Source organism: Euprymna scolopes, chromosome 39 (genome assembly GCF_053919585.1).
Source record: "Euprymna scolopes isolate OS-2025 chromosome 39, ASM5391958v1, whole genome shotgun sequence".
In the NCBI taxonomy this organism is placed as follows: domain Eukaryota; kingdom Metazoa; phylum Mollusca; class Cephalopoda; order Sepiida; family Sepiolidae; genus Euprymna; species Euprymna scolopes.
Genome location: NC_136520.1, coordinates 25,005,521 through 25,027,003, shown reverse-complemented (window position 1 = coordinate 25,027,003; position 21,483 = coordinate 25,005,521). Strand labels below are relative to the sequence as shown.

Sequence of the window (21,483 nt, the reverse complement as noted above, 5' to 3'; positions counted from 1 at the left end):
AATATTTTACCCCTCAGAATTCACAGTTAAATTAAAAGGGAGAAAGTTTTATTTTTAATTTTTCTGGCTCCTGACCTGATTTAATGTTGTCTGGAGTAGTCATCTTTGAAATAATCCTATATTTTATTGCAATTATTTTTTTAATTTTTTTTTTTTTTTTTTTTTTTGCCACAGGTGAAAATCACATAAAAATCTCATGAGTTAATCAAAACTTGGGATAAAATACATAAAACTATGAAAGTAAAAGTATGAATGTTTAGAAATTTATCGAATTATGAAAAAGAAATAGTAGTACATTTAAAATCACCTTCCCAATGAGATTCTACTTTTTTAGATGATTATGTGTGAACACACCGAAAAAGAAAACAAATAATTATTATAGAATTTAGAGTGGATTGAATTGCATTTATAAAATGGCACATATAAATTTAGCGTAAAATAACCCCCTTTTTCCAGGCCATTTTAACTTTTAGGACAGTTTACCCAATTTTTTACTATTAATCTTAAGTCTGACTGACTCTATCATAAAACCATTTTCGTATTACAGCCCAAACTTAGGGATAGTACTACAAAAAAGGCATGTTCTGTGTGGCTATTCGCAATGATATATTTTATACTAAATTTGGATCAGAAACATTAACATAACTAAGATTTTAAAACAAACAAAATTGACTACATTCTTAAAACGTCTTGTCCAAAAGAGCGATTACTTTCCATTAACTTTATATGCAAAACTGACTTTTTTTTATTGTTTTCTTTATTTTTTCAGGCCTTTACACATAATCGCCTGAAAAAAAAAAGAATCACATTTTTATTTTCTCGTGGATTAACATCGGTTGCAGAATTCTAATGATAACTTTATTTCTTTCACAACAAAATGTTATAATTGCGAATTGGCGGAAAAAGTAAATAAGTCGCAATAATTTGTTCAAAGTTTTCAACATAATCACCTAAAATAATTTCACCGTTATCTCCTAAAAGAGTAGAATCTTTTTTGGGGTGGTTTAATGGTAACCAAAGATCTTAATCTAAACGTTTGTTGTTATTATTATTGGCTCGAAAGGAGCTTTCATACAGGTCATCAAAGATATCTCCTTGAAAACAGCTTGTGGTGTTCCCTAGAAGCTGAGTGACAACAAGTCTCCCCAGATTTCCAGTACTCTCCACCTCTCTTCCAATAACAATTGCAAATAAAGTTGCATTATCGCAACAGCCGCATACCATTGATTTTTTGCTGGCAGTGGCCATTGGTCTCCACTGGAATTTGGGTGGCAATAAACCTCCCCAAAATCCCAGTTCTCTTTGCACTTGTCCAGTGGAGGTCTGGTCAGTGCTCTCTCTCCTTGGTCTTTCTATCCTCCTTGACCTTTCTTGACTATTTGGCATCACTCTTTTGGAGGGGGAGGGGGATGAGGCAATAGGAGGGGATGGGGAGGGGATAGAGAACTTATAGATATGCAGCGTCAATGTTTTTGGTTCCATGTAACGCTTCTTCATATTTTGCCGCTGCAGCATTCAAGGGGTTTCCTGAATATTTCAGCTATTTTCATTATTATTTGTATCTTTCCAGCCATTCCTCTGATTCCAATTTCTCCCATTCTTTTTTGAAAGTTTTTTGAAATTGTTCCTATATATATCTTATAGGTATTATTTTGATTTTCTTCATCATCCATATCCCCTTCAGCTCGTGTATTTGCTCAGTTTCTCCTTTTCTTTGATATTCACCCTGTGGTCAACTGGAACAGCAAAGTCTACGATTTGACAGGACTTTTCTTTCTTGTTAATTATTACGACGTCCGGTCTTCTTGCTTTATTATTATTAGTAGTAGTAGTAGTAGTATTTCTGCATTATGTTTTTCCTTTTACCGTAAAACAGATGAATCTGATAACTGGTCAAATTTAATAATTAAGATAAGAAATATGAACATTTTTTGACAGAGACAAGTCATAGAATTGGTTTACCCTTTGCCTCCGAAATTCCCATGTTAAGAATGGTTTTCTAGGAAATTATTTTAATAGGAGAAGGAGGATTTTGCAAACTATTCTCTTTTTACACCGTCCTCTAATTGTGCATACAAATCGTCGACTATTTTCGATCATGAAAATTCAAATAACATTAAGAACGAACCTTGCAAATTAGCTTTGTTTTAAAAGAAATATAAATCTTTGTGTCTCGTAACTTTCAGTCAATTACAAAGAAAACATTTGAGAAAAATATTGCTCATGGGTTGTTTTTTTTTTTTAAATTACATTTTCACCCCAAACAAGGCACATTGCCACTTTGGTGTAGGGGGCTACTATCAGGGGAAACATCTACTGGGGTACTATGTAGGGATTAGGGCAGCGAGATGTTGGTTCACGTTGCACTTGAACTTATGCATGTCAGTACAGTTGGGGAAGCAGTGACCCGGAATGGAATTCCAAAGTCTAGCAGTTCTGGGGAAGAAACTACTGGAGTAGAAGGATCTTTTACATCTAGGGATCTCTACAGTGTGGGGGTGGGATTTTGCAGCTTGTCGGGTCTGTCGAGGGTGTTCACATCATGGGGGCACAAGTGCTTGCAGTTCTTCAGAGCATTCACCATTATAATACTTGTAGAACAGGCAGAGGGATGCAACGTTTCGACGATGGGACAGAGGCTGAAGTTTTGATGCCAGTTTAGGGCCTATCAGATTTGCGACTCTCTTTTGAACCCTGTCAAGGAGCGAGAGACTAGTAGCCGATGCACCGGCCCAAATATGACAGCAATACTCCATACATGGGCGAATAGTGGCCTTATAGAGGTACAGGATACTTTCGGGTGTTAAAAGTTTTCTAGCACGGTAGAGAGAGCCCACCTTCCTTGCAGCGGCCCTGGCAATGCCCTCGATGTAACTGTTCCAACTCATGTTTCCAGTGAACGTTAGGCCAAAGAGCTTGAGAGACGTACTCTCAGATAAAGAGTCGTTGGCCATTGCTATAGGTGGTAGAGAAGGTTTCTTGTAATTATTGAATGAAACCAGTTTTGTCTTGGTGGCATTGAACGTTACCATCCATTTTTGTCCCCATTCCACTACTGATTGGAGGTCATCCTCTAGTGTTTCTGCCATTACTTTAGATATATGTTCGTTTGTTTTCCTGTCGTGCCTGCTATAGAGTGTGGTGTCATCAGCATATATCCCCATCTCAGAGGCAATCTTGTCGGGGAGGTCATTTATGAATATCAGGAACAGCAGAGGTCCCAGGATAGATCCTTGGGGCACTCCCGCATTTATATCATATTGTTTAGATGTACGACCGTCGAGGACAACCTGGATTTTTCTCTTATCTAAGAAGGATTTAATTACGTTAAGTATTCTACCAGTGATACCGTAAGATCTAATCTTCCTGAGGAGACCCTCATGCCATACCCTGTCAAAAGCCTTAGATATATCTAGAGCTACCGCTCTTCCCTCTCCCGCTTTGTCCAGTGAATGGTATATGCGTTCAGAGATTACAGTGAGGATGTCTGCCGTGGATCGGGCTTAATAAATATTCCCCCACCACCTACCCCAGTGTACATTTAACATTTTTCAAAAATAACTACGGACATTACACAGGTGAGGATGTCTGCCGTGGATCGGGCGTAATAAATATTCCCCCACCACCTACCCCAGTGTACATTTAACATTTTTCAAAAATAACTACGGACATTACACAGGGTTTTACAGTAATTAAACACAATTTTTCTTCAAGCAATGAATCTCTAATTGAATATTGAGAAAGTTTAAAAGAATCGGAATCGGTACTCATATCAGAATCAGAAATTTAGAACAGAATCGGTAATTGTATCAGCATCGGGAAGAAATTTTGGAATCTTCTCATCACTTATATGGGGATTAAAAAAGTGTATCAGGATTCTTTAAATGGAGACTTTTCAATATAAAAAAACTCGACATTCAGGTGGAGCTTAGATATAATAGACAAAGATATTAATAGAAAAATATATACTGTTGTATGTAATCAACTTGAAACAAGGGAATACAATGTAGGGCTTATCAAAGCTTTTTATACCAGGCATTTTGAAGCCTAATGCTTCTCATCAAAAGAGGAAGGGAGGTGCTAAGTAACAAGAAAAGGATGCAACGTCTCGCAATAGCCACATTAGGGGATCTTGTATAAGGCGTATACATTGGAGGAGGATATAGGGTTGCCTAGGGGATTATTAGATAATTGTGGTATTTTACATGTTAGAAAGGAGCTTTAGTAGTACTGAGCGATAAAGGATTAACAATATATATTTTTCTATTGTGTGTGTGTATATATATATATATATATAATTATTAATAAATGTTTATCCATAGACATATTTTTTGCATTTTTATTTTACTTTCATCAGTATGGAATTACGTAACCGTATCGCCGGTCAACCAATTTGAATTCTGGATCCATATTATTATGAACTCTACTTTTGCAACCATTCGGCTGATGAGGCAATCACACTTTGAAATATGCCTTATGTAAACACAAATACTGTGATTCTAAAAAGTTCCAATCTCTCAAGGAAGAGAACTTTGCAATGTGGCTAATTTATGAATCATCAATTTATTATCTTTTGAAGGGGATCAACTTTATAGGAGTTTAATTATTATTATGATTAAATATTTTTATCCATAGACAAATATATTTTTGTGCTTCCATAATTTCTATCTCATATCTATGGAAGCACAAAAATTTTAAACTGTTACATATTCATCAGTTAAATCTATCTATCTATCACCGATGGTAATGTTTAAGCTATAATTTGGTTATATACAGAATCAAAGATCTAATGTTTTAGATAAATAAATAAAAAAAAAAAAAGATTGATTTGTTCATCTGAACAGTATTATTTGAAGAGGAGAGATAAGACCACATATATTTATTGATTATTGATAAAAGAATTTGGATTTTTTTATTTTATTTACTTCTAATATAAAAGATAAGAAAAATCAATTTTTTCTTTTAACAATTTATCTGGGAGACTTCAAGGTGTTTGTCTTAATCTTAAAGATGACTTTATCTTATGAGATTTTGAAAGTTCGACCTAAATAGCATTTAAGCTGATAAAATGATATCTGCTTCTGACTAGAAAATCTTTGGTTTTTGTTTTTGTACCGTATTGTTTGACTTAAAAGACAAGAAAAAAATTGATACTTCGTTTTGGTTTAATAATTATTCCAGTCTGGGGAAAAATTTTCAAATGAAAATATTCTTCACGAATGCTCATAAAAGGAAAATTTACTTGTCATAGACAAAATATAATTTTTACCAATATTTCATATTTTTGTTATCATATAAACAATTACATTTCTTCTTACATAAATATTAGCATGTTCATTTCTTAATATTACTATACTACTTATAGGTAAAGAATTTTCAATTATACAAAATATTGAAAATGCTGTTATTTAAAGTGTTGTTTTAATCTAATGCTGTAAGTGTCCAAGTTTGCAAACAACTGTGTGCTGCTTTTAAGCCACCAAATAGATTAAAACACTGCATATGTAAACTAAATAAAAATGTGATTCATGTTTTATAATCTATCATTAGTTTGCTGTTTGAAATATTTCATTCATAACTTTGTTGTAAGCATGAAACAAAAGTTTTATTGATGCATAAATATAACCAGTAACATTTTGTTAGTTTCAGCAAAAAATTATCTTTTAAATGTGACCGTATAGGAAGGAAAAGAAAGAAAATTCCATTCGCCTTTTCATTGGCAATTTAGAAATTCTAAGTTAAAAGTGAAAAAATAAAAAAAATTGGGGGGGGGGGTCCACTAAAGATTCAACTTTTTGAAATACAAAAGTATAAATAGTTGTCCAGAAAATAAAACAATATTGTGAAACAGTACAATTTTTTATATTCAATTCATAGTAATAAAACAATGATAAATGATAAAATGCCCCTTTTCAAAATCAATGTGTAAATTAGTTTAGCTACGATTGATATTGCATATATATATATATATATATATATATATATATAGTAGAACCCCGGGATACAGTGGCCCTAGGATAGGTTTTTTTTTAAGTTACGATATGGAATACAATGTCTTTCTGAACCCCTAGTTACTGTATTTTCCCCGCTTTACTGTGTTATTTATAATGTTATTTGATTGTACACATGTGTATTATATATTGTACTGTGTTTTGTTACTAATTTTTAATGTCGTACCTCGGGTTTCTACTGTATATATAAACTTCATAAAAGAAGATAGTGTGTAGAGTTGAATTACAATAAACAGTTTTGATTTTTTCATTATTGCCAAAAGATGGGTCAGACTTTTGTATGTATTCATTTAGATTTGTAACTATCTCCACACTTCTCGAGTTACTTTTATTGGCTAGGACATAATATAGGCCCATATTTTTTTGTTGTTGTTGTTTTTAGAATTTGTTTTTGTTTTCAGCAAATGTTTACATTGTTTTCATTTAGAAATAAAATATAATTACAAATTGAAATATGAATATATTTTCATCTTACAAACGTAAAATACAATTTTAAAAATGTCTTACCATCTATAAAACAGCTTGCTGAATCAACAATGAAAAAACACTACAGATTGAAAGTTCAACTTGAAAAAAAAAGTGCCATAATTTATAAACTATTGATATCTATTACTAGTGTAGATTTGGTATCTGTCTGTCTGAATTAGAATCTATGCTGTTATTTTTATTAATATTGGAATAAGTTACTATATTCTACGGCTCAATTCAAGGAAAGCGATTTAGTATCTTTTCTGTTATATCATCCTTTTAGACATTATCTCTTTTTTGGGAAGTAATGGGGGTAGTTAGTATATTCAATGTTATTATGAACTTTATACTGTTTCTATATAAAAAAAATTATTTCAGAAAAAAAATGCTATTTATTCATCCAGACATTAACCATAAGTGTGGGATAGCAATATGAAGAATAGGAGAGAAAAAAAGAAATATAAAAATGAAGATGATTTTATGCATTCCTGGATTCCATTGTCATACCACATTTCTTACAGTTCTGAATTTTTTAGGTATGAATGTTTGTATTGCTTTGATTAATCGGACAAATGTTCTCAGCTTGAGTTTTATCTGCACAATGTTTCAGTTGGTGTAATTTTCAATCTTCATCAGGTGTAAAAATCGCCATGTTTTGGCATGAAAAAAAATAAGGGGTAATTTCTTTTCCTCCCCCTCTTTTTTTGCTTGTTCCACTCCCCCTTTTTTATCTTCTATTAGTAATAATAATAATATACTAAAATCTTTTAAAAACTACATCTGATTAAAAAAAACAAACCTGGATAACATGTGATTAACCATACTACCCTCTTAGTTTCATAAATATTATGTTTCATAGAACTTATTGATTGGTTGATGGATTTAGTTAAAAATTTAATCATAAGTTAAAAATTATCTTTATAAACTTACTTGCCATAGATCCAAAAACTTGAAACCTTAAAGTTCAGAGTTACTCCTCTTTTGTCTGCCAAAACGTGGTGACTTTTACACCTGATGAAGGTCAGAAGTTACATTAATCAAAATGTTGATTACATCAATCAAAACGTTGTGCAGATAAAAATGAGAACAATTGTCCAAATTATCTCAGCAATACAAAATGTTTCTTGTTGAAATTAAAGACGTTTTTTTATTTTTGTTTGTGAATTAAAACAAAAAAAACAATTTACGCACATTTAATCCATCAAAAAATTGTTCAAACACTATAAGTGGTAATACAAAAGGGAGGGAGGAAGAGTAAAAATATATGACTTAATCAATATTCATTTTATAAAAGTTATTTTTAACGTTTGAAGGATTTCTTCTTTTTTATGTTGTATTTAAATATCTTTTTTACAAAAAAAAGTCAAATGTTTGGTTTTTAAACATTTTATGTTTCATTTTATTTCTCTTTATTTAAAAAAAAATTTTTTTTTTAATAAAAAGGCAAATAATGGTTGCTTATAATTGTTGTTTTTATTTTTGTTGCACTTCATCTTACGTGCAGAAGAGAATCTGTCCTTCCATAGGCAAGTGTGCTTTTGTGTTCTGCTTATACTCTCTGTCTATCTTGTTCTCTGCACCAAAAACTCACCTCAATTGCCTGGTTGTTGTTATTATCATCATTTTTTTTTTAACTTAGAAGTTTGTCTTCTGTTATTTAAATGTTTGTTTTTGATGATCAACGTGAATAATTTTTATGACAATCTGTTTATTATGTCATTTTGTTTGTTTTATATTTTCAATGTATTTTTTGTGTGTGTGTTTTCACACCTCAGTAAGAAGAAATTGACAGGATTTCAACAAAACATGAATAATCTGACCTTTCAGCAAAATACCCTTATGTCGTGTGTGAGAGAAAAAGGGAATTTACACATTTTATTATCTATTAAATAAAGGAAAGTTGTGTATGTGTCCAGCTAAAAGTCAAAAGCTACAAAACAAACCCTCACAAAGTTATGTTCAGCATTGAATGAATATCTAAAGTTTAAAGCAATTGATACAGATTTTGTCAGGGGAGGTCATCTATATAAAAGCAAAAATGTATGTATGTTCACTTTTTGTGGATGTCCAAGAAAGGCTTTTTTCAGAGAAGCAGTCGGTCGCCTAACAACTTTTTAAAACTTTTTATATCACATGTAAATCGTAATATCTCAGAGTTAACAATGGAGCTCGCCTGTCTATTTAATTTGCTCGACTTTGGGAAGATAAATATTCAACAGTTTTCGCTCGCTGCATGTGCGTTAGGCCTTTTCCCATAATAAAAGCGACACTAATTGTCTAGGTATTTTTCCGGTCTCGATCGCCGGAAATGTGCGAAAGCAATCAGCTTTGATCAATGTGGAAATATTATTTCCTTATATCAGAAGACAATTGCTATTCAATTTGAACAAGTGGAGCTGTTTCCCCCTACTCTCAACATCTTGGGGAGAAAAAAAAACTTCCCGCACTAAATGAAATCAAAAGTTGACCTCATTAAGTCATTAAAACGTGCACCTGCTAATTTAAGCAATTAAATAAATTTAAATGTGTTTCCGTTAGCATCTCGCGGTGGCCCAATGGTTAACGTTGCACTCTTTTTTTTTTTCACACTTTAATTTCCAACTTTGCCTCAAGGGTTCGGGTTCGATCCTCATACTTACCTACCAAAACATTTTTTTTTTATTATTTTACCCCCCCCCCCCCCGGAGTTTTGATTTACCCAAAACCACACACACCTCCAAACACCCGGGCAACGCCGGGTACCCCTCGCTAGTTTCATATAAAACTAAAGGAAAGTAACTCTGATTTTTTTAATCATGGTTTTACTTTCCTTATGCCAACTCATTCCTCCAGAAATCTATAAAAAGTAATGTGTATGTCAAGAAAGAAGAATGGGCTGGGCAGAGGAGAGATGGGGAATGGGAGAGGACGAAAGAAAAATATAGAAAGATGGATAGAGAAAGGCAAAGAAGTTTTAATAGAAATATGTTACACTTTTGTGCTGGGTATCCTTGCTAATTATTTATATAATAATATGCTAGCGTAATTGCATCTTTGTACGTACCTTATCACTCACCAATCCTATTTTAAAACATGGTATCGCCCAAAAGCCGAAAAATTTTAATTTAAAAAAAAGTAATTTTTTTACATATAATCTGATGCTGTTGTTGTGTCAAATATGAAACTCAAACTAAAATGCATTTTCCTGCGGTTCAGACTAGGATCAAAGTGTACTATCTGTTCTCTCCAAAGATAGAATAATATTGTGGGGCCTGTGTTCATGCCAGTTCTCCATAGAATTGAAAATGTGACCAATTTCTCAAAGGATTTTAATATATCCTTCCTCATAACCAGATCTATTCTGCAACTATATTAAGATAAGCATACTTCATGTTGAACAATTACCTTGTCGGGTTTGTGCTGGGCATCTGTGGAATGGAAATATTTAAAACCATAGTCGAAATATACAACAAATGAAGTTACAACTGTGGAATTTCCATGGATCCCACTAGTTATCATTATTGAATGTTTTCAATAATAATCTAATACAGCAGCCATTTTGTATCTGTTTTTAGAAGTTGCTTCATTGTGTTGAGCATAAAAAACATCTCATTATATCTGAAATAAAAAGATCCTCCAGCATAATTCTCTTATACTCTTATACGTGTTCATGTAATGTGAGATTTTTTATGCCAGTGTGTGCGTATGAGAAAGATAAGTGACTGTAGGTGTTTTATTATTCGAGTGCTTAATAATCGACTAATATGATACCCTTTGTCGATTTGTTTCTAAAGATTATGCTTTTTTGCCCCTAACGCTGAAAATGTTTTGTTATGACGTGTGAAATGGAAAAATAAATGCTGCGTATTATATTTCAGTAGACTGTGAGTGATCAACCTGTCAACATTTTCCCCTCCCACTTGTGTGTGTAGAAAAAGAGTGACTTTTGGTGTTTTTATTATTGTTTAAATGTTTTCAATAATAAGTCTGATTTTATTACATGCTCATCATAATACCCTGTTTTATTAATATGAAATTGCCTTCATGCATGATTACATCATAAGAGTTTAACAACAAATATTAAATATTACAATCAACTTGTCTGCAGATTTTTCCTTAATCAGTTCTAGATGCCTGGTAAGTTTTCAATAATCGAGCTGGAACTTTTTGTTTCTTGTTGGAGTACAAGTTATTTCCCTTGGAATAGATTAAAAAAACAAAACAAAAAAAAAACAGTGCTTCTTTTTACATTTTATATAAAAAAGAATGATTTGTCATTGATTTCTTTCATATATGGAGGAAATCCATATATGGAGGAATAACCTTGTGATCTTTGTGTGATCTCTCACCTCCAACTTGTCTGTTAGACTTTTTTATTTCCCCAAAGCCAACAATTTCACTGTTAAATAACAATTGTCTACATCACTTCTTGCCTAATTTCCCATTACATTCTCTTCGTTATTTTTTACCTATTCATGACATGAGCAAAGAAATATTTCTGCTTTCCTGTATCTTTCCCAAATAATTTTTTATAGATATTTTATTTTTATCTTAAATTATTATTCATTCTCTCTGCGCCTTTGTCTGCGTTTCTAATTGTTGTCATCATTGTTATATGGAATAACTCTTATCATGTATATATATATATAAGGGCAATTTTAAAAATGTAACAAAATCTTTTTTAATATTTTCCTTTATTTTTATATTTTACACACCATTTGTTTTGTCAAGAAAATATTGTTTAATGCTAAAATAACTGGCTTTTATTTGGAGTTATATATTTTTCAGATTTCCAAATGAGTTATTTTTTAGTCGTTAAATAATAAAAACCGGTTTTAAAGTGCACATTTTTTATTTGTAGTTTCATTTTTACAAAAACGGCAATATCTTAAATATTGACTGGAAATTATTTCAAGTAGAAGTATAAACCAAGGTCATCCTTATAACAGGCCAAGATATCTAACATTTGCTGTCTTTTATAGGATGCAAGATTTTCAGTCAGTCAGCAGAAATTTTTGTAATTTCTAACATTTTACTAATTTTGATCCAAGAAAATTTCATTCTGAAAAAGAATTCTAACCTACTAAATTTATTTCAGCTAAAATTCTGTATTATATGATAAATTACATTTCAATTATAAATTTAAGTATATTGTAAAAAGTCGAATATAATTTTCTTAAACTATTTTTATTTTTCACCATTTTTTAAAAATTTTTAATTAAGACATTAATTTATACTGTTTAGATTTTGAAAGCAAAATTTGTTAATTATATTTATATATTTTATGAAAGTTTTATGTCGGTATGTTTTTAAGGTTTTTCTTTTCATACTGACAATATTGTTTATTCAAGAAATACCATTTTTTATGTCTGTTTATAAAAAGTTATCTTATGTTAAGTTTTTGACCACATTGTATTGGACAAAATTGGTTGATGAACTTTTTTTGTATTTCCAAAATAAATATCAATTTTTTATCAAAAATATTTTTTTCAGTATATACTGATATTTCTGGAAAAAAAAAAAAAAGTGGTCATTTTATAAATACAAAAAAAAATGGTTACCCATTCAGTCTTTTGCCCTAAAGTTAAATGGGTGATAATTTTGTTAAATTTATATAATAAATATATTATATAATAATGAAATATTATTATATAATTCAGAAATGGACTGGTGCTACCCGATCAGGCTGTCTTTTGGCTTCCTGAGATGAAATGCATCTACATTGAATTTCTGTTTTAGTTTTCTATCCTCTTTTGTAAAACTTAAATATGTTCTACAAAAACAAAAACAGCCCCCCCCCCACATTCTTTTTTTTTTTTCTTTTCTTTTTGTCATTCCACCCCTACTTCCCTACTGGTTTCCTAACTTAAAAATACCGACCAAATAATAAAAACAACCAAACTAAAATCCATAAAAAAATATTTAAAGAAACAAACAACTGGAGATTTTTCCAATCGATCAGATTCCACTAGACCCTGTTGGCAGGGCATCAGAATATGCCCCCCCCCCTGCAGAGATTAGAAGTTCCTTAATGGGGCTACCTGTTGGCCGTAGGTAACGACCTGTAATATCATTAGGACGGGATCCTGGTGGTTGAGAGACTTGGAGGTCAGGTTTTAGTACCTCCACTTTCCAACACATCACTTTGGCCCTTATTATGCTAGGCAGGTGATTGGAGGGCCTGATCCGATCAATCGGCTGGTCACGTCAAGCACCACCATATATTGCCCACCCCATAAACCTATCATTAACACAATATGCCTATCCCTCTCCCAATAACAACTATTTCCTAATATATGGTGGAAAGCGGTGGCTGAGGATCAATTGACGAAGTAAAATATCTATGACGTGGCTGCAAACCATTTAAATTACTACGTATCCCAGAGTAACAGCAAAGGAAAACAGGTGCTCATTAAAGATATCACAAATCGAGTATATTATCTTTGTATCCCTGTTGAGCCTGGGCGAATGCCCCCCCCCCCGGCACTTCCCATATAGGTCTCCATGGTAGGTGGGGAGCAAAGATGATGAAAAAACCAGTCTTATTTGATTATGGCTTTTATTACCCCCCCAAAGCCCCCCCAAAAAAGAAACTTTTCAGATGTTTCCGAACAGAAATGCTCAATCAAAGAAAACTCAATATTTTTAGTAAAAAAATTTTAAAAAATGAAATAAAATTTCACCTTTTACAATGGAAAAAATTTTCTCTCTAAAACTAAAACCCAAAATGATAAAAAGACTGCAAAATAACACCATACTTATCGAATTGAAACAAAAAACACAAACTAAAGAAATTCTCAAATGGCAAACGTTTAACAATATCAAAATTAAAACTTATCCCCACCCATACCTAAACTCCTCAAAAGGAGTCATTAGATGCAGCGAACTATCAAATTGCTCGACTGAGGAAATTTTATCTATCATCCCAAAGTGTTACAGAAGTAAAAAGAATAAGAATAAAACGAAATGGAGAAACTATATTGACAAATACATATATACTCTCCTTTGACTCCACAAATCCCCCAAGTGAGATTAAAATTGGATACCTAAAAGTGAACGTTGAAAAATACATCTCAAACCCTCTAAGGTGCTACAATTGTCAATAATTTGGACATCACCAATCCAAATGCACCAAATCATCAATTTTGTGGTGAAAACTCAAAACAAAGTGACTGCAAAAAAGACCCCAAATGCTCAAACTGTAAGGAAAACCATTCAGCTGACTTCAAAGGATGCAAAACATGGCTAAAAGAAAAAGAAATAACAACAATAAAGTACACAAAAAATATAACCTTCCCGGAAGCCAGGAAAATTATGAACGCAAGATACTCAGAAGTAACCAAGCATGCTAAAATAAACGCAAATCAAAGTTGTCAAAGTTATACAAAAAATCCTCCAGAAATAAAAACTGAAGAACTATCTCAATTGATAAAAGAGATGAAAGACCTAATGAAAGAAATTCAAACACTAATCTTGAACTCTGGAAATAATCAGTCTACAAAAGAAAGTACAACAACAAAAAAAAAACAGAACCAACAAACCAAAAACCTCAAATTAAATCAAACAGAGAAAAAGAAAAAACTCACCAAATGAAAACAACTCTTACAAACAAATCAAATGAAACAACCGTTATAAACAAATCCAATGAAACAACACCATCACCTAATAAAATGAAAACTAAAGAAAAAACAAACAAACCAAGATCTAGATCCCAATCAACCTCAAGAGGAGGAAACAAAATAGGAACACTGGAGATAGAGGTAGAAGACAAAACTCAAACTATCATTCAATGGAACTGCCGAGGACTTAAGGCAAACATAAACGAATTACTATTGTTAATATCTAAACTATGACCTGCTAGCATTTGCCTCCAGGAAACATTTCTGAAGACACACGATAACATCACTATAAAAAACTGCACCCAATACAACTTTATACACAATACTGGACAGAGGGCCTCCGGAGGTGTATCGATTCTAGTTAGAACGACATCCCTCAGAGCAAAATAACTCTGGACAGAGTGGTAGTACCTATTAGGGTCCCAACTATGGGTTGAATAGAAACCGACTTGAAAACAACAAATATATTCTATTAAAAAAATTTTTTCTTCAAAATCTTTGGATTCGGCATTAAATAACCCGAAAAGGGTTGATATGCCGTAAAACAAAAACAACCAACCAACCAATCCTAAACCATACATCCTACTAGGAGACTTCAACAGCCACAACATCATATGGGGAAGCAATAAAACAGACATAAAAGGTAAAAAAACTAGAAAATATCAACAGTAACAATCTGTCCCTCATGAATCAAATCTCCAATACATACCTCCACCCTGCCTTAGGTACATACTCAGTTATTGATTTGTTGCTGTGCGACCCAGCCACATTAATGGACTATAGTTGGCAAGTGTATGATGACTCATGTGGTAGCGATCACTTTCCCATTATACTTGAAAACTCAATCCTGATTGAAGATACCCCCCCCCCCCCCGGATGGAAGCTAAACAAAGCTAACTGGGAGGAATATAAAACCCAATGCAATGCAAAGCTAATAGACAAAGATGAACCGGAGAACTCTATTGAACACTTCACTGATACGTTGATGTCAATAGCTGGGGAATGTATACCGAAAGGTTCCAAATCCAAAAAATATAAAAGACCTGGGTTTAATGAAGATTGCCAAAAGGCGGTAAGATTACGTAAAGCTGCACTGCAAAAATTTAAAAGTCATCCCACTACCCACAATCTAGACCAGTTCAAACAAAACTGAGCAAAAGCCCGTAGAACAATTAAGGAAGCCAAAAGTATGTCATGGAGAGTCTACATCAGCAAATTGAACTTTAACACCAAAACAAAACAAATCTGGAATATGGTTAGAAAGATAACTGCTAAAACACCTGTCAAAAGATAATACAAAAATAACCAGCAAAAAAGATATCGCAAATGTAAAATGTACCTTCTCAAAAAACTCCTCTAGCGAAAATTATAAACCACAATTCAAAAAAATCAAACTATATGCTGAAAGGAACAAACTAAACTTCAACTCCGACAATGTAGAAGACTACAACAAACCTTTCACCCTATCTGAATTAACCGATGCCATAAACAGTTTACACAACACTGCACCAGGGCCAGATGAGATCCACTACGAGTTCTTGAAGCAACTACCTCAAAAATCCTTAATCTACCTCCAAAACATCTTCAACGACATTTGGATCAGGGGTAAACTCCCTGACATATGGAAACAAGCAACAGTGATTCCCATCCCAAAACCCGATAAAGTTAAGTCTGATCCCAAAAGCTACCGACGCATAGCATTAACAAGTTGCATATGTAAAACATTCGAAAGAATAGTGAACAAAAGACTAACTTGGTTCTTTGAATCAAATGGTCTGATTACAAACCTCCAACGTGGGTTCCGAAATAAAAGAAGCACCATTGATAACCTGATACGCTTAGAAACGTTTATCAGTGAGGGATTCATAAAAAAGGAACATACAATGATCATTTTCTTCGATTTAGAAAAGGCCTACGATACAACGTGGAGATACGATATCATGAAAGACCTACAAAATCTTGGACTAAAGGGCAGACTACCCAAATTAATAAAAGATTTTTTGTTTGACAGAAACTTTAAGGTCCATGTGGGATCTACCCTTTCTGACCTCGAAAACCAGGAGGAAGGGGTCCCACAAGGAAGCATACTATCAGTCACTTTATTTAATATAAAGATTAACAATATTACCAAATGCCTAAGTCCTGGAACCGACTGCTTCCTATATGTCGATGACTTCTTGATCTGTTATAGATCAAAAAATGTCCAAACAATAGAGCAACAGTTGCAAGAAAAAATACACGATTAAACCCGGTTCTCCAACTTCCAACGTAGACCCCTACTACCATGTCTCCTTCTCCAACATCAGGGGTCTACGTTCTAACCTTCCAGAGGTTGAAACCCAATTACAGGAGACTAAACCAGACCTTTTATTTTTAAGTGAAACTGGCATTGGACAGGCTATTTCCCTAGATGAGTTTGCAATTACAGGATACTCTAACTTAACTTCTAAATCTGACCCCCAAGATCGCCATGGGCATGGAATATGTGCCTATATTAAAGATAGCTTTCCATGTGGGAGGGACATCTCCAGGGAAGATCCTAACTTACCCTATATGTGCTTCCGGGTTGCTTTAGCTCACACTACTGCATTTATATTTACTCTCTATCGCCCCCACAACAGCGGAGTTACTATCTTTCAAAGCATATCTGAGAAAATTGACCAAGTCCTTTCTACTTATCCTTCAGCTAACATTCACGTATGTGGAGACTTCAATGTTCACAACGTCGAATGGTTGACCCACTCAAACAAGACCGATGATGAGGGGAGGTTCTGTCATGATTTCTCCATTGCCTATGACCTCACTCAGATTGTTCAGGAACCTACCCGTGTGCCCGATAATGACGGCCAGTATGCGAGCCTACTAGACCTTTTTCTCACAACTTGCCCTGAACTATGTTCAGTTTCTGTTCTGTCGCCTCTTGGATCTTCCGACCACTCTGTTGTATCAATTAAGATAAAAATGAAATGTAATAAGTCCCCAGACGTACCACTTCATCGTACAGTATATCGATACACTAAGGCTGACTGGGATAGCTTCCGTACATTTATATCTGATCTACCTCTGCATTCCATGTTTAAAAAGGATGTGTCCTCTATAGTATTAGACCTAACTGAATGGTTAATTGTAGGTATTGACCATTTCATACCCTCTAAAAAGTTTCAGCAAAAACCTAACAGCCAGCCATGGTTCTCTCCAGAATGTGCTGCTGCCATTGCGCACAGAAATCACTTTTTCCACTGCTTCAAACGTAATAGATGTATGGAAACTAAAGCCGTTTTCAGGACTGCCAGCAACCATTGTAAGAAAGTAATAAGGAACGCAAGAGAGTTGTATGCTCAATCTGTTAAGTCCAAAGTAGCTGAGCAGCGGCTTGGTTCCCACCAGTTTTGGCAAATAGCAAACAGAATCCTGAACAGAAGCGTGTGCTCCATCCCAACTATTATCAATGGACCTGAGGTAATCTCGTCAGCATCAGACAAAGCCAAACTCTTTGTCAAGAACTTTGCAGCTAATTCTACCCTTTGCGACCAAGACCGCCAACCCCCAATATTTCCTCCTGTATCAGAAAACACGCTATGTGATATACGTATATCTGTACGTGATGTTGCGAAGCTAATCAAAAACCTTGATTCGAGTAAAGCAACTGGCCCTGATGGTATTCCAATTATAGTACTCAAAAAACTTCAACCTGAACTAGCGCCCATACTTACAAAACTGTTTAAACGTTGTCTTAAGGAGAATAGTTTCCCATCTCCCTGGAAAATCTCATCAGTATGCCCTGTATTTAAGAATTCAGGTGATCGCTCATCCCCCTCTCAGTACAGGCCAATAAGTCTCCTGTGCGTCATGAGTAAGTTGCTAGAATCTGTGTTAAATACAGAAGTAATCAAACATCTCAACAAAAATAACCTTCTTAGTGACACTCAATATGGTTTCCGTTCTGCTAGATCTACAGCAGATGTCCTTACAGTTATATCGCATAGGATTAGCAAATCTCTCGACGGTGGCAATCTTTCTAGGGCAATTGCTCTTGACATATCTAAAGCCTTTGATAGGGTATGGCATAAAGGTTTACTTCATAAGATCGCTAGCTATGGTATAGCTGGAAAAGTCTTCTCAATTATTAAATCATTTCTTTCTGATAGGTTCATAAGAGTAGTAGTTGAAGGGCAAAAATCAGAAGCTCACAGTATTAATGCCGGTGTCCCTCAGGGATCCATCCTGGGCCCAACTCTTTTCCTGATCTACATTAATGATCTTCCAAATCATATCCTTACATCATTTGTAGACATTTATGCTGACGACACTACCATTTATGGTACCACATCTAAGACAGTAAACGAGCAAGTACTCTCCAATTCTCTCTCCTCTGATCTTGAGCATGTAGTACAATGGGGAAAGGAATGGCTGGTTACTTTTAATGCATCTAAAACCAAGCTTCTCTCTTTACATCATCAACATTTTAATCCACATTTGTCATCAATTGAAATGAATGGCTCTCGTCTTCAGGAGGCCTCAAGTTTTGACAAGCTTCTGGGCTTGACCATTACTCCTGATCTTAAATGGAACACGTATATCAAATCTGTTGCCAAGGCCGCTGGAAAAATGGTGGGATCTTTCTATCGATCCAGTAGATATCTCACTGCTGATGCTATTCTCTATCTATATAAGAGCCAAGTACGTCCAAGGATGGAATACTGTTGCCACATCTGGGCAGGAGCTGCTAGAAAGGACTTGTCCTGCCTTGATAGAGTTCAAAATAGACTTCGTAGCCTCGTAGGAGATGTCCTTTTCTCCTCCTTACAACCTCTATCTCACAGAAGAGATGTTGCGAGTTTGTCTCTGATGTATCGTTATTTTCATGGAAAGTGTTCAACTGAGCTTCAATCTATGGTCCCCCCTCGCCAAACTTTCACAAGAAACACTCGTCTAGCTGTAAACACTATCAATAATTTCCCCCACTCTTTATCTGTGCCTAAACCTAAACATAGATTCCATGAACAAAGCTTCTTTCTTAGAACTGCACGCCTGTGGAATTGTCTTCCGTTTTCCTGCTTTCCGGCTGACTACAATATGGTTGTGTTCAAGTCTAAGGTAAATAAGTTCTTGATGAGCCGTTCCATATAAGTTATTAAATTTACCAAATTTTCATTACTAATGATTACTATATTGACCAACTTCTACTGTACACTCTTTAACCCTTATCCTTGAGTGGCCTCTGGGCCTTGATAATGTGGTGATGCCTTTGTAAAAAAAAAAAAAAAAAAAAAAAAAAAAAACTGAACCTAAACAAAATAAACCGGTCGACCACAGAAAATGGGCTTAAATTTTCCGAGTCAAAAACGAAGTGCATGCACTTCTGTAATATTAAAGAAATGCACAATGATCCAACATAAATATCTTCCTACATAAATATCCTTGACCCCATTCACCATGAGGGACTAAGACTAATCTTGGGAGCATATAGAACATCCCCCAAAGAAAGTCTATATGCAGAAGCCCACAAAGCACCCTTAAAACTCAGATGGGAAAAACTTGGCTTACAATACTACCTGAAACTAAAGTCTTGCCCAACAAACCCCGCTTATCAATGTACCTTTGACCCCAAACATAGAAACCTATTTAACAGAAAAGAAAAAGCCATAAAAACCTTCAGACTTCGAATGGAAACCAATATTGAAGAATCTCAAATTCCAATAACAAATATCCACCATTCTGTAATATCCGAAAGCCCATCATGGACTATGAGACAACCAGACGTAATGCTGAACTTAAATGAAAATAAAAAATCAAAAACAAATCCTGCCATATTTCAAGAAGACCTTGAAAATATCAAGCTATGCTACCCTGACTAGACATACATATACACAGATGGCTCGAAGGATATAAAGAGTTGGATGTGCAGCTACCTACAACAATACAACAATTAGCAAACGACTTCTGAATGAAGCCTCTATATTTAGTGCTGAAACCAGAGCCATAGATTTAGTACTGAAAACTCAGGAAAACTCAGAAAAAATTCATTATATTCTTTGACTCTTTATCTATTTTAATAGCTATAAAAAATAGAAAACAAGAGAACCCCATTATCAAACTGGTCAACAGCCATATACTTGGGAAATGGCAAAGTCAATGGAATAAAAATACAAATAACAAATTATACAATATAAAACCCACACTTGGAGAGAGGAGGCAGGATTATAAAAATACAAACAGAAAACAAAATGTCATTTTAACAAGACTTAGAATAGGTCACACACACCTAACACATTCTTACCTTCTAAAAGGAGAAACTCAACCCCAATGCATTCCCTGTCAAGCACCACTTACTGTAAAACATCTACTAACTGAATACATAGATCTTTCACAAATTAGAAAAAAACACAACAAAGAAATAGATCTTCAAAAAATTTTCAAAAAGAACAACACCGGAAAAATCTTATCTTACATTAAAGAAATAGGACTCTTCCAACAAAATATAACCCCCCAAAACCTTGTATTCTGCAAAAACAAAAACAACCTGCCTTTTCTCACTTTTCCATCCTCCTATTTTCGCCTTCTCTTTCTATCTCCCCCCCACTTTCTGACTTGTTTTCCAACTCAAAATGTATCGATCAATAATACTGTAACCATTTTCCCCCTCCCGTAGCAAAACTCAATCATATTCTGCAAGACAGAATAAAAATGATAAAATTCACTATAAAACAACCAAATTAAAAGCTACAAAACTAACGATTGAAAATACAAGGAGCTTGAAGAATAAAAACCTCCTATAAAATAACTGGATTCAACATCGAATACTATTCCCAAAATAACTGGATTCGACATGAAATAACCCACAAAGGGTTGATATGCCATAAAACCAAAAACAACCAACCAATTCAGAAATGGAATCCCAACTTTGATAATTTTGTTTTAACGCAGGCATTTTACAGAGTGTTGACTAATAATTGTGTGAAAAAATTGAATCACATTTTTATTTTTCTGTTAACGTTAATTATAGTTTGTCTATATATTTTGTTTTCTTTTGTTAATCCCCAAATCAGGTGTAATTGGGAAAGCCAGCACACTGGGATACAAAGAATGCCTGAGCAACCCAGTCAGCATTCCCCAACAGGGTGTCTCAGGCGATTAACAAACTAACTCCTTCCCAGAGCAAACGTAATTCTTCTATGAATTGACAAAACCAAACCTCAAGACGAAAGTAACCTTTGGTCTGATTGTCGAGGACATATCCCAACTGTTATGATCACTTACTCAAACTGTACCAGCTCTTGTCTTCATATTAGTTTGAATAAATCAATTTTTATTTGAAAAACATAGACATTTAGTTTTGTCATTTTCTTGAGTAGAAAAAAAAATCTTAACAAATATTAACTGTTTACTATACTGAAAATTCAATT

General features: G+C 34.0%; 1 protein-coding gene across 11 annotated transcripts in view; it reads left to right on the top strand.

Moving 5' to 3' along the window:
- Positions 1-21,483, top strand: part of LOC145263676 (uncharacterized) — a 514,716-nt gene that overhangs the window by 477,057 nt on the left and 16,176 nt on the right. For 4 of the 11 annotated variants that reach the window (XM_080120561.1, XM_080120557.1, XM_080120555.1 and 1 more), the window contains one exon: positions 7,984-8,005. The exons of the other annotated variants lie outside the window; for them this stretch is intronic. In XM_080120561.1, coding sequence (XP_079976687.1) covers positions 7,984-8,005 — 22 coding nt within the window. The remainder of the gene's footprint in view (positions 1-7,983; positions 8,006-21,483) is intronic. 11 annotated transcript variants of the gene reach the window in all.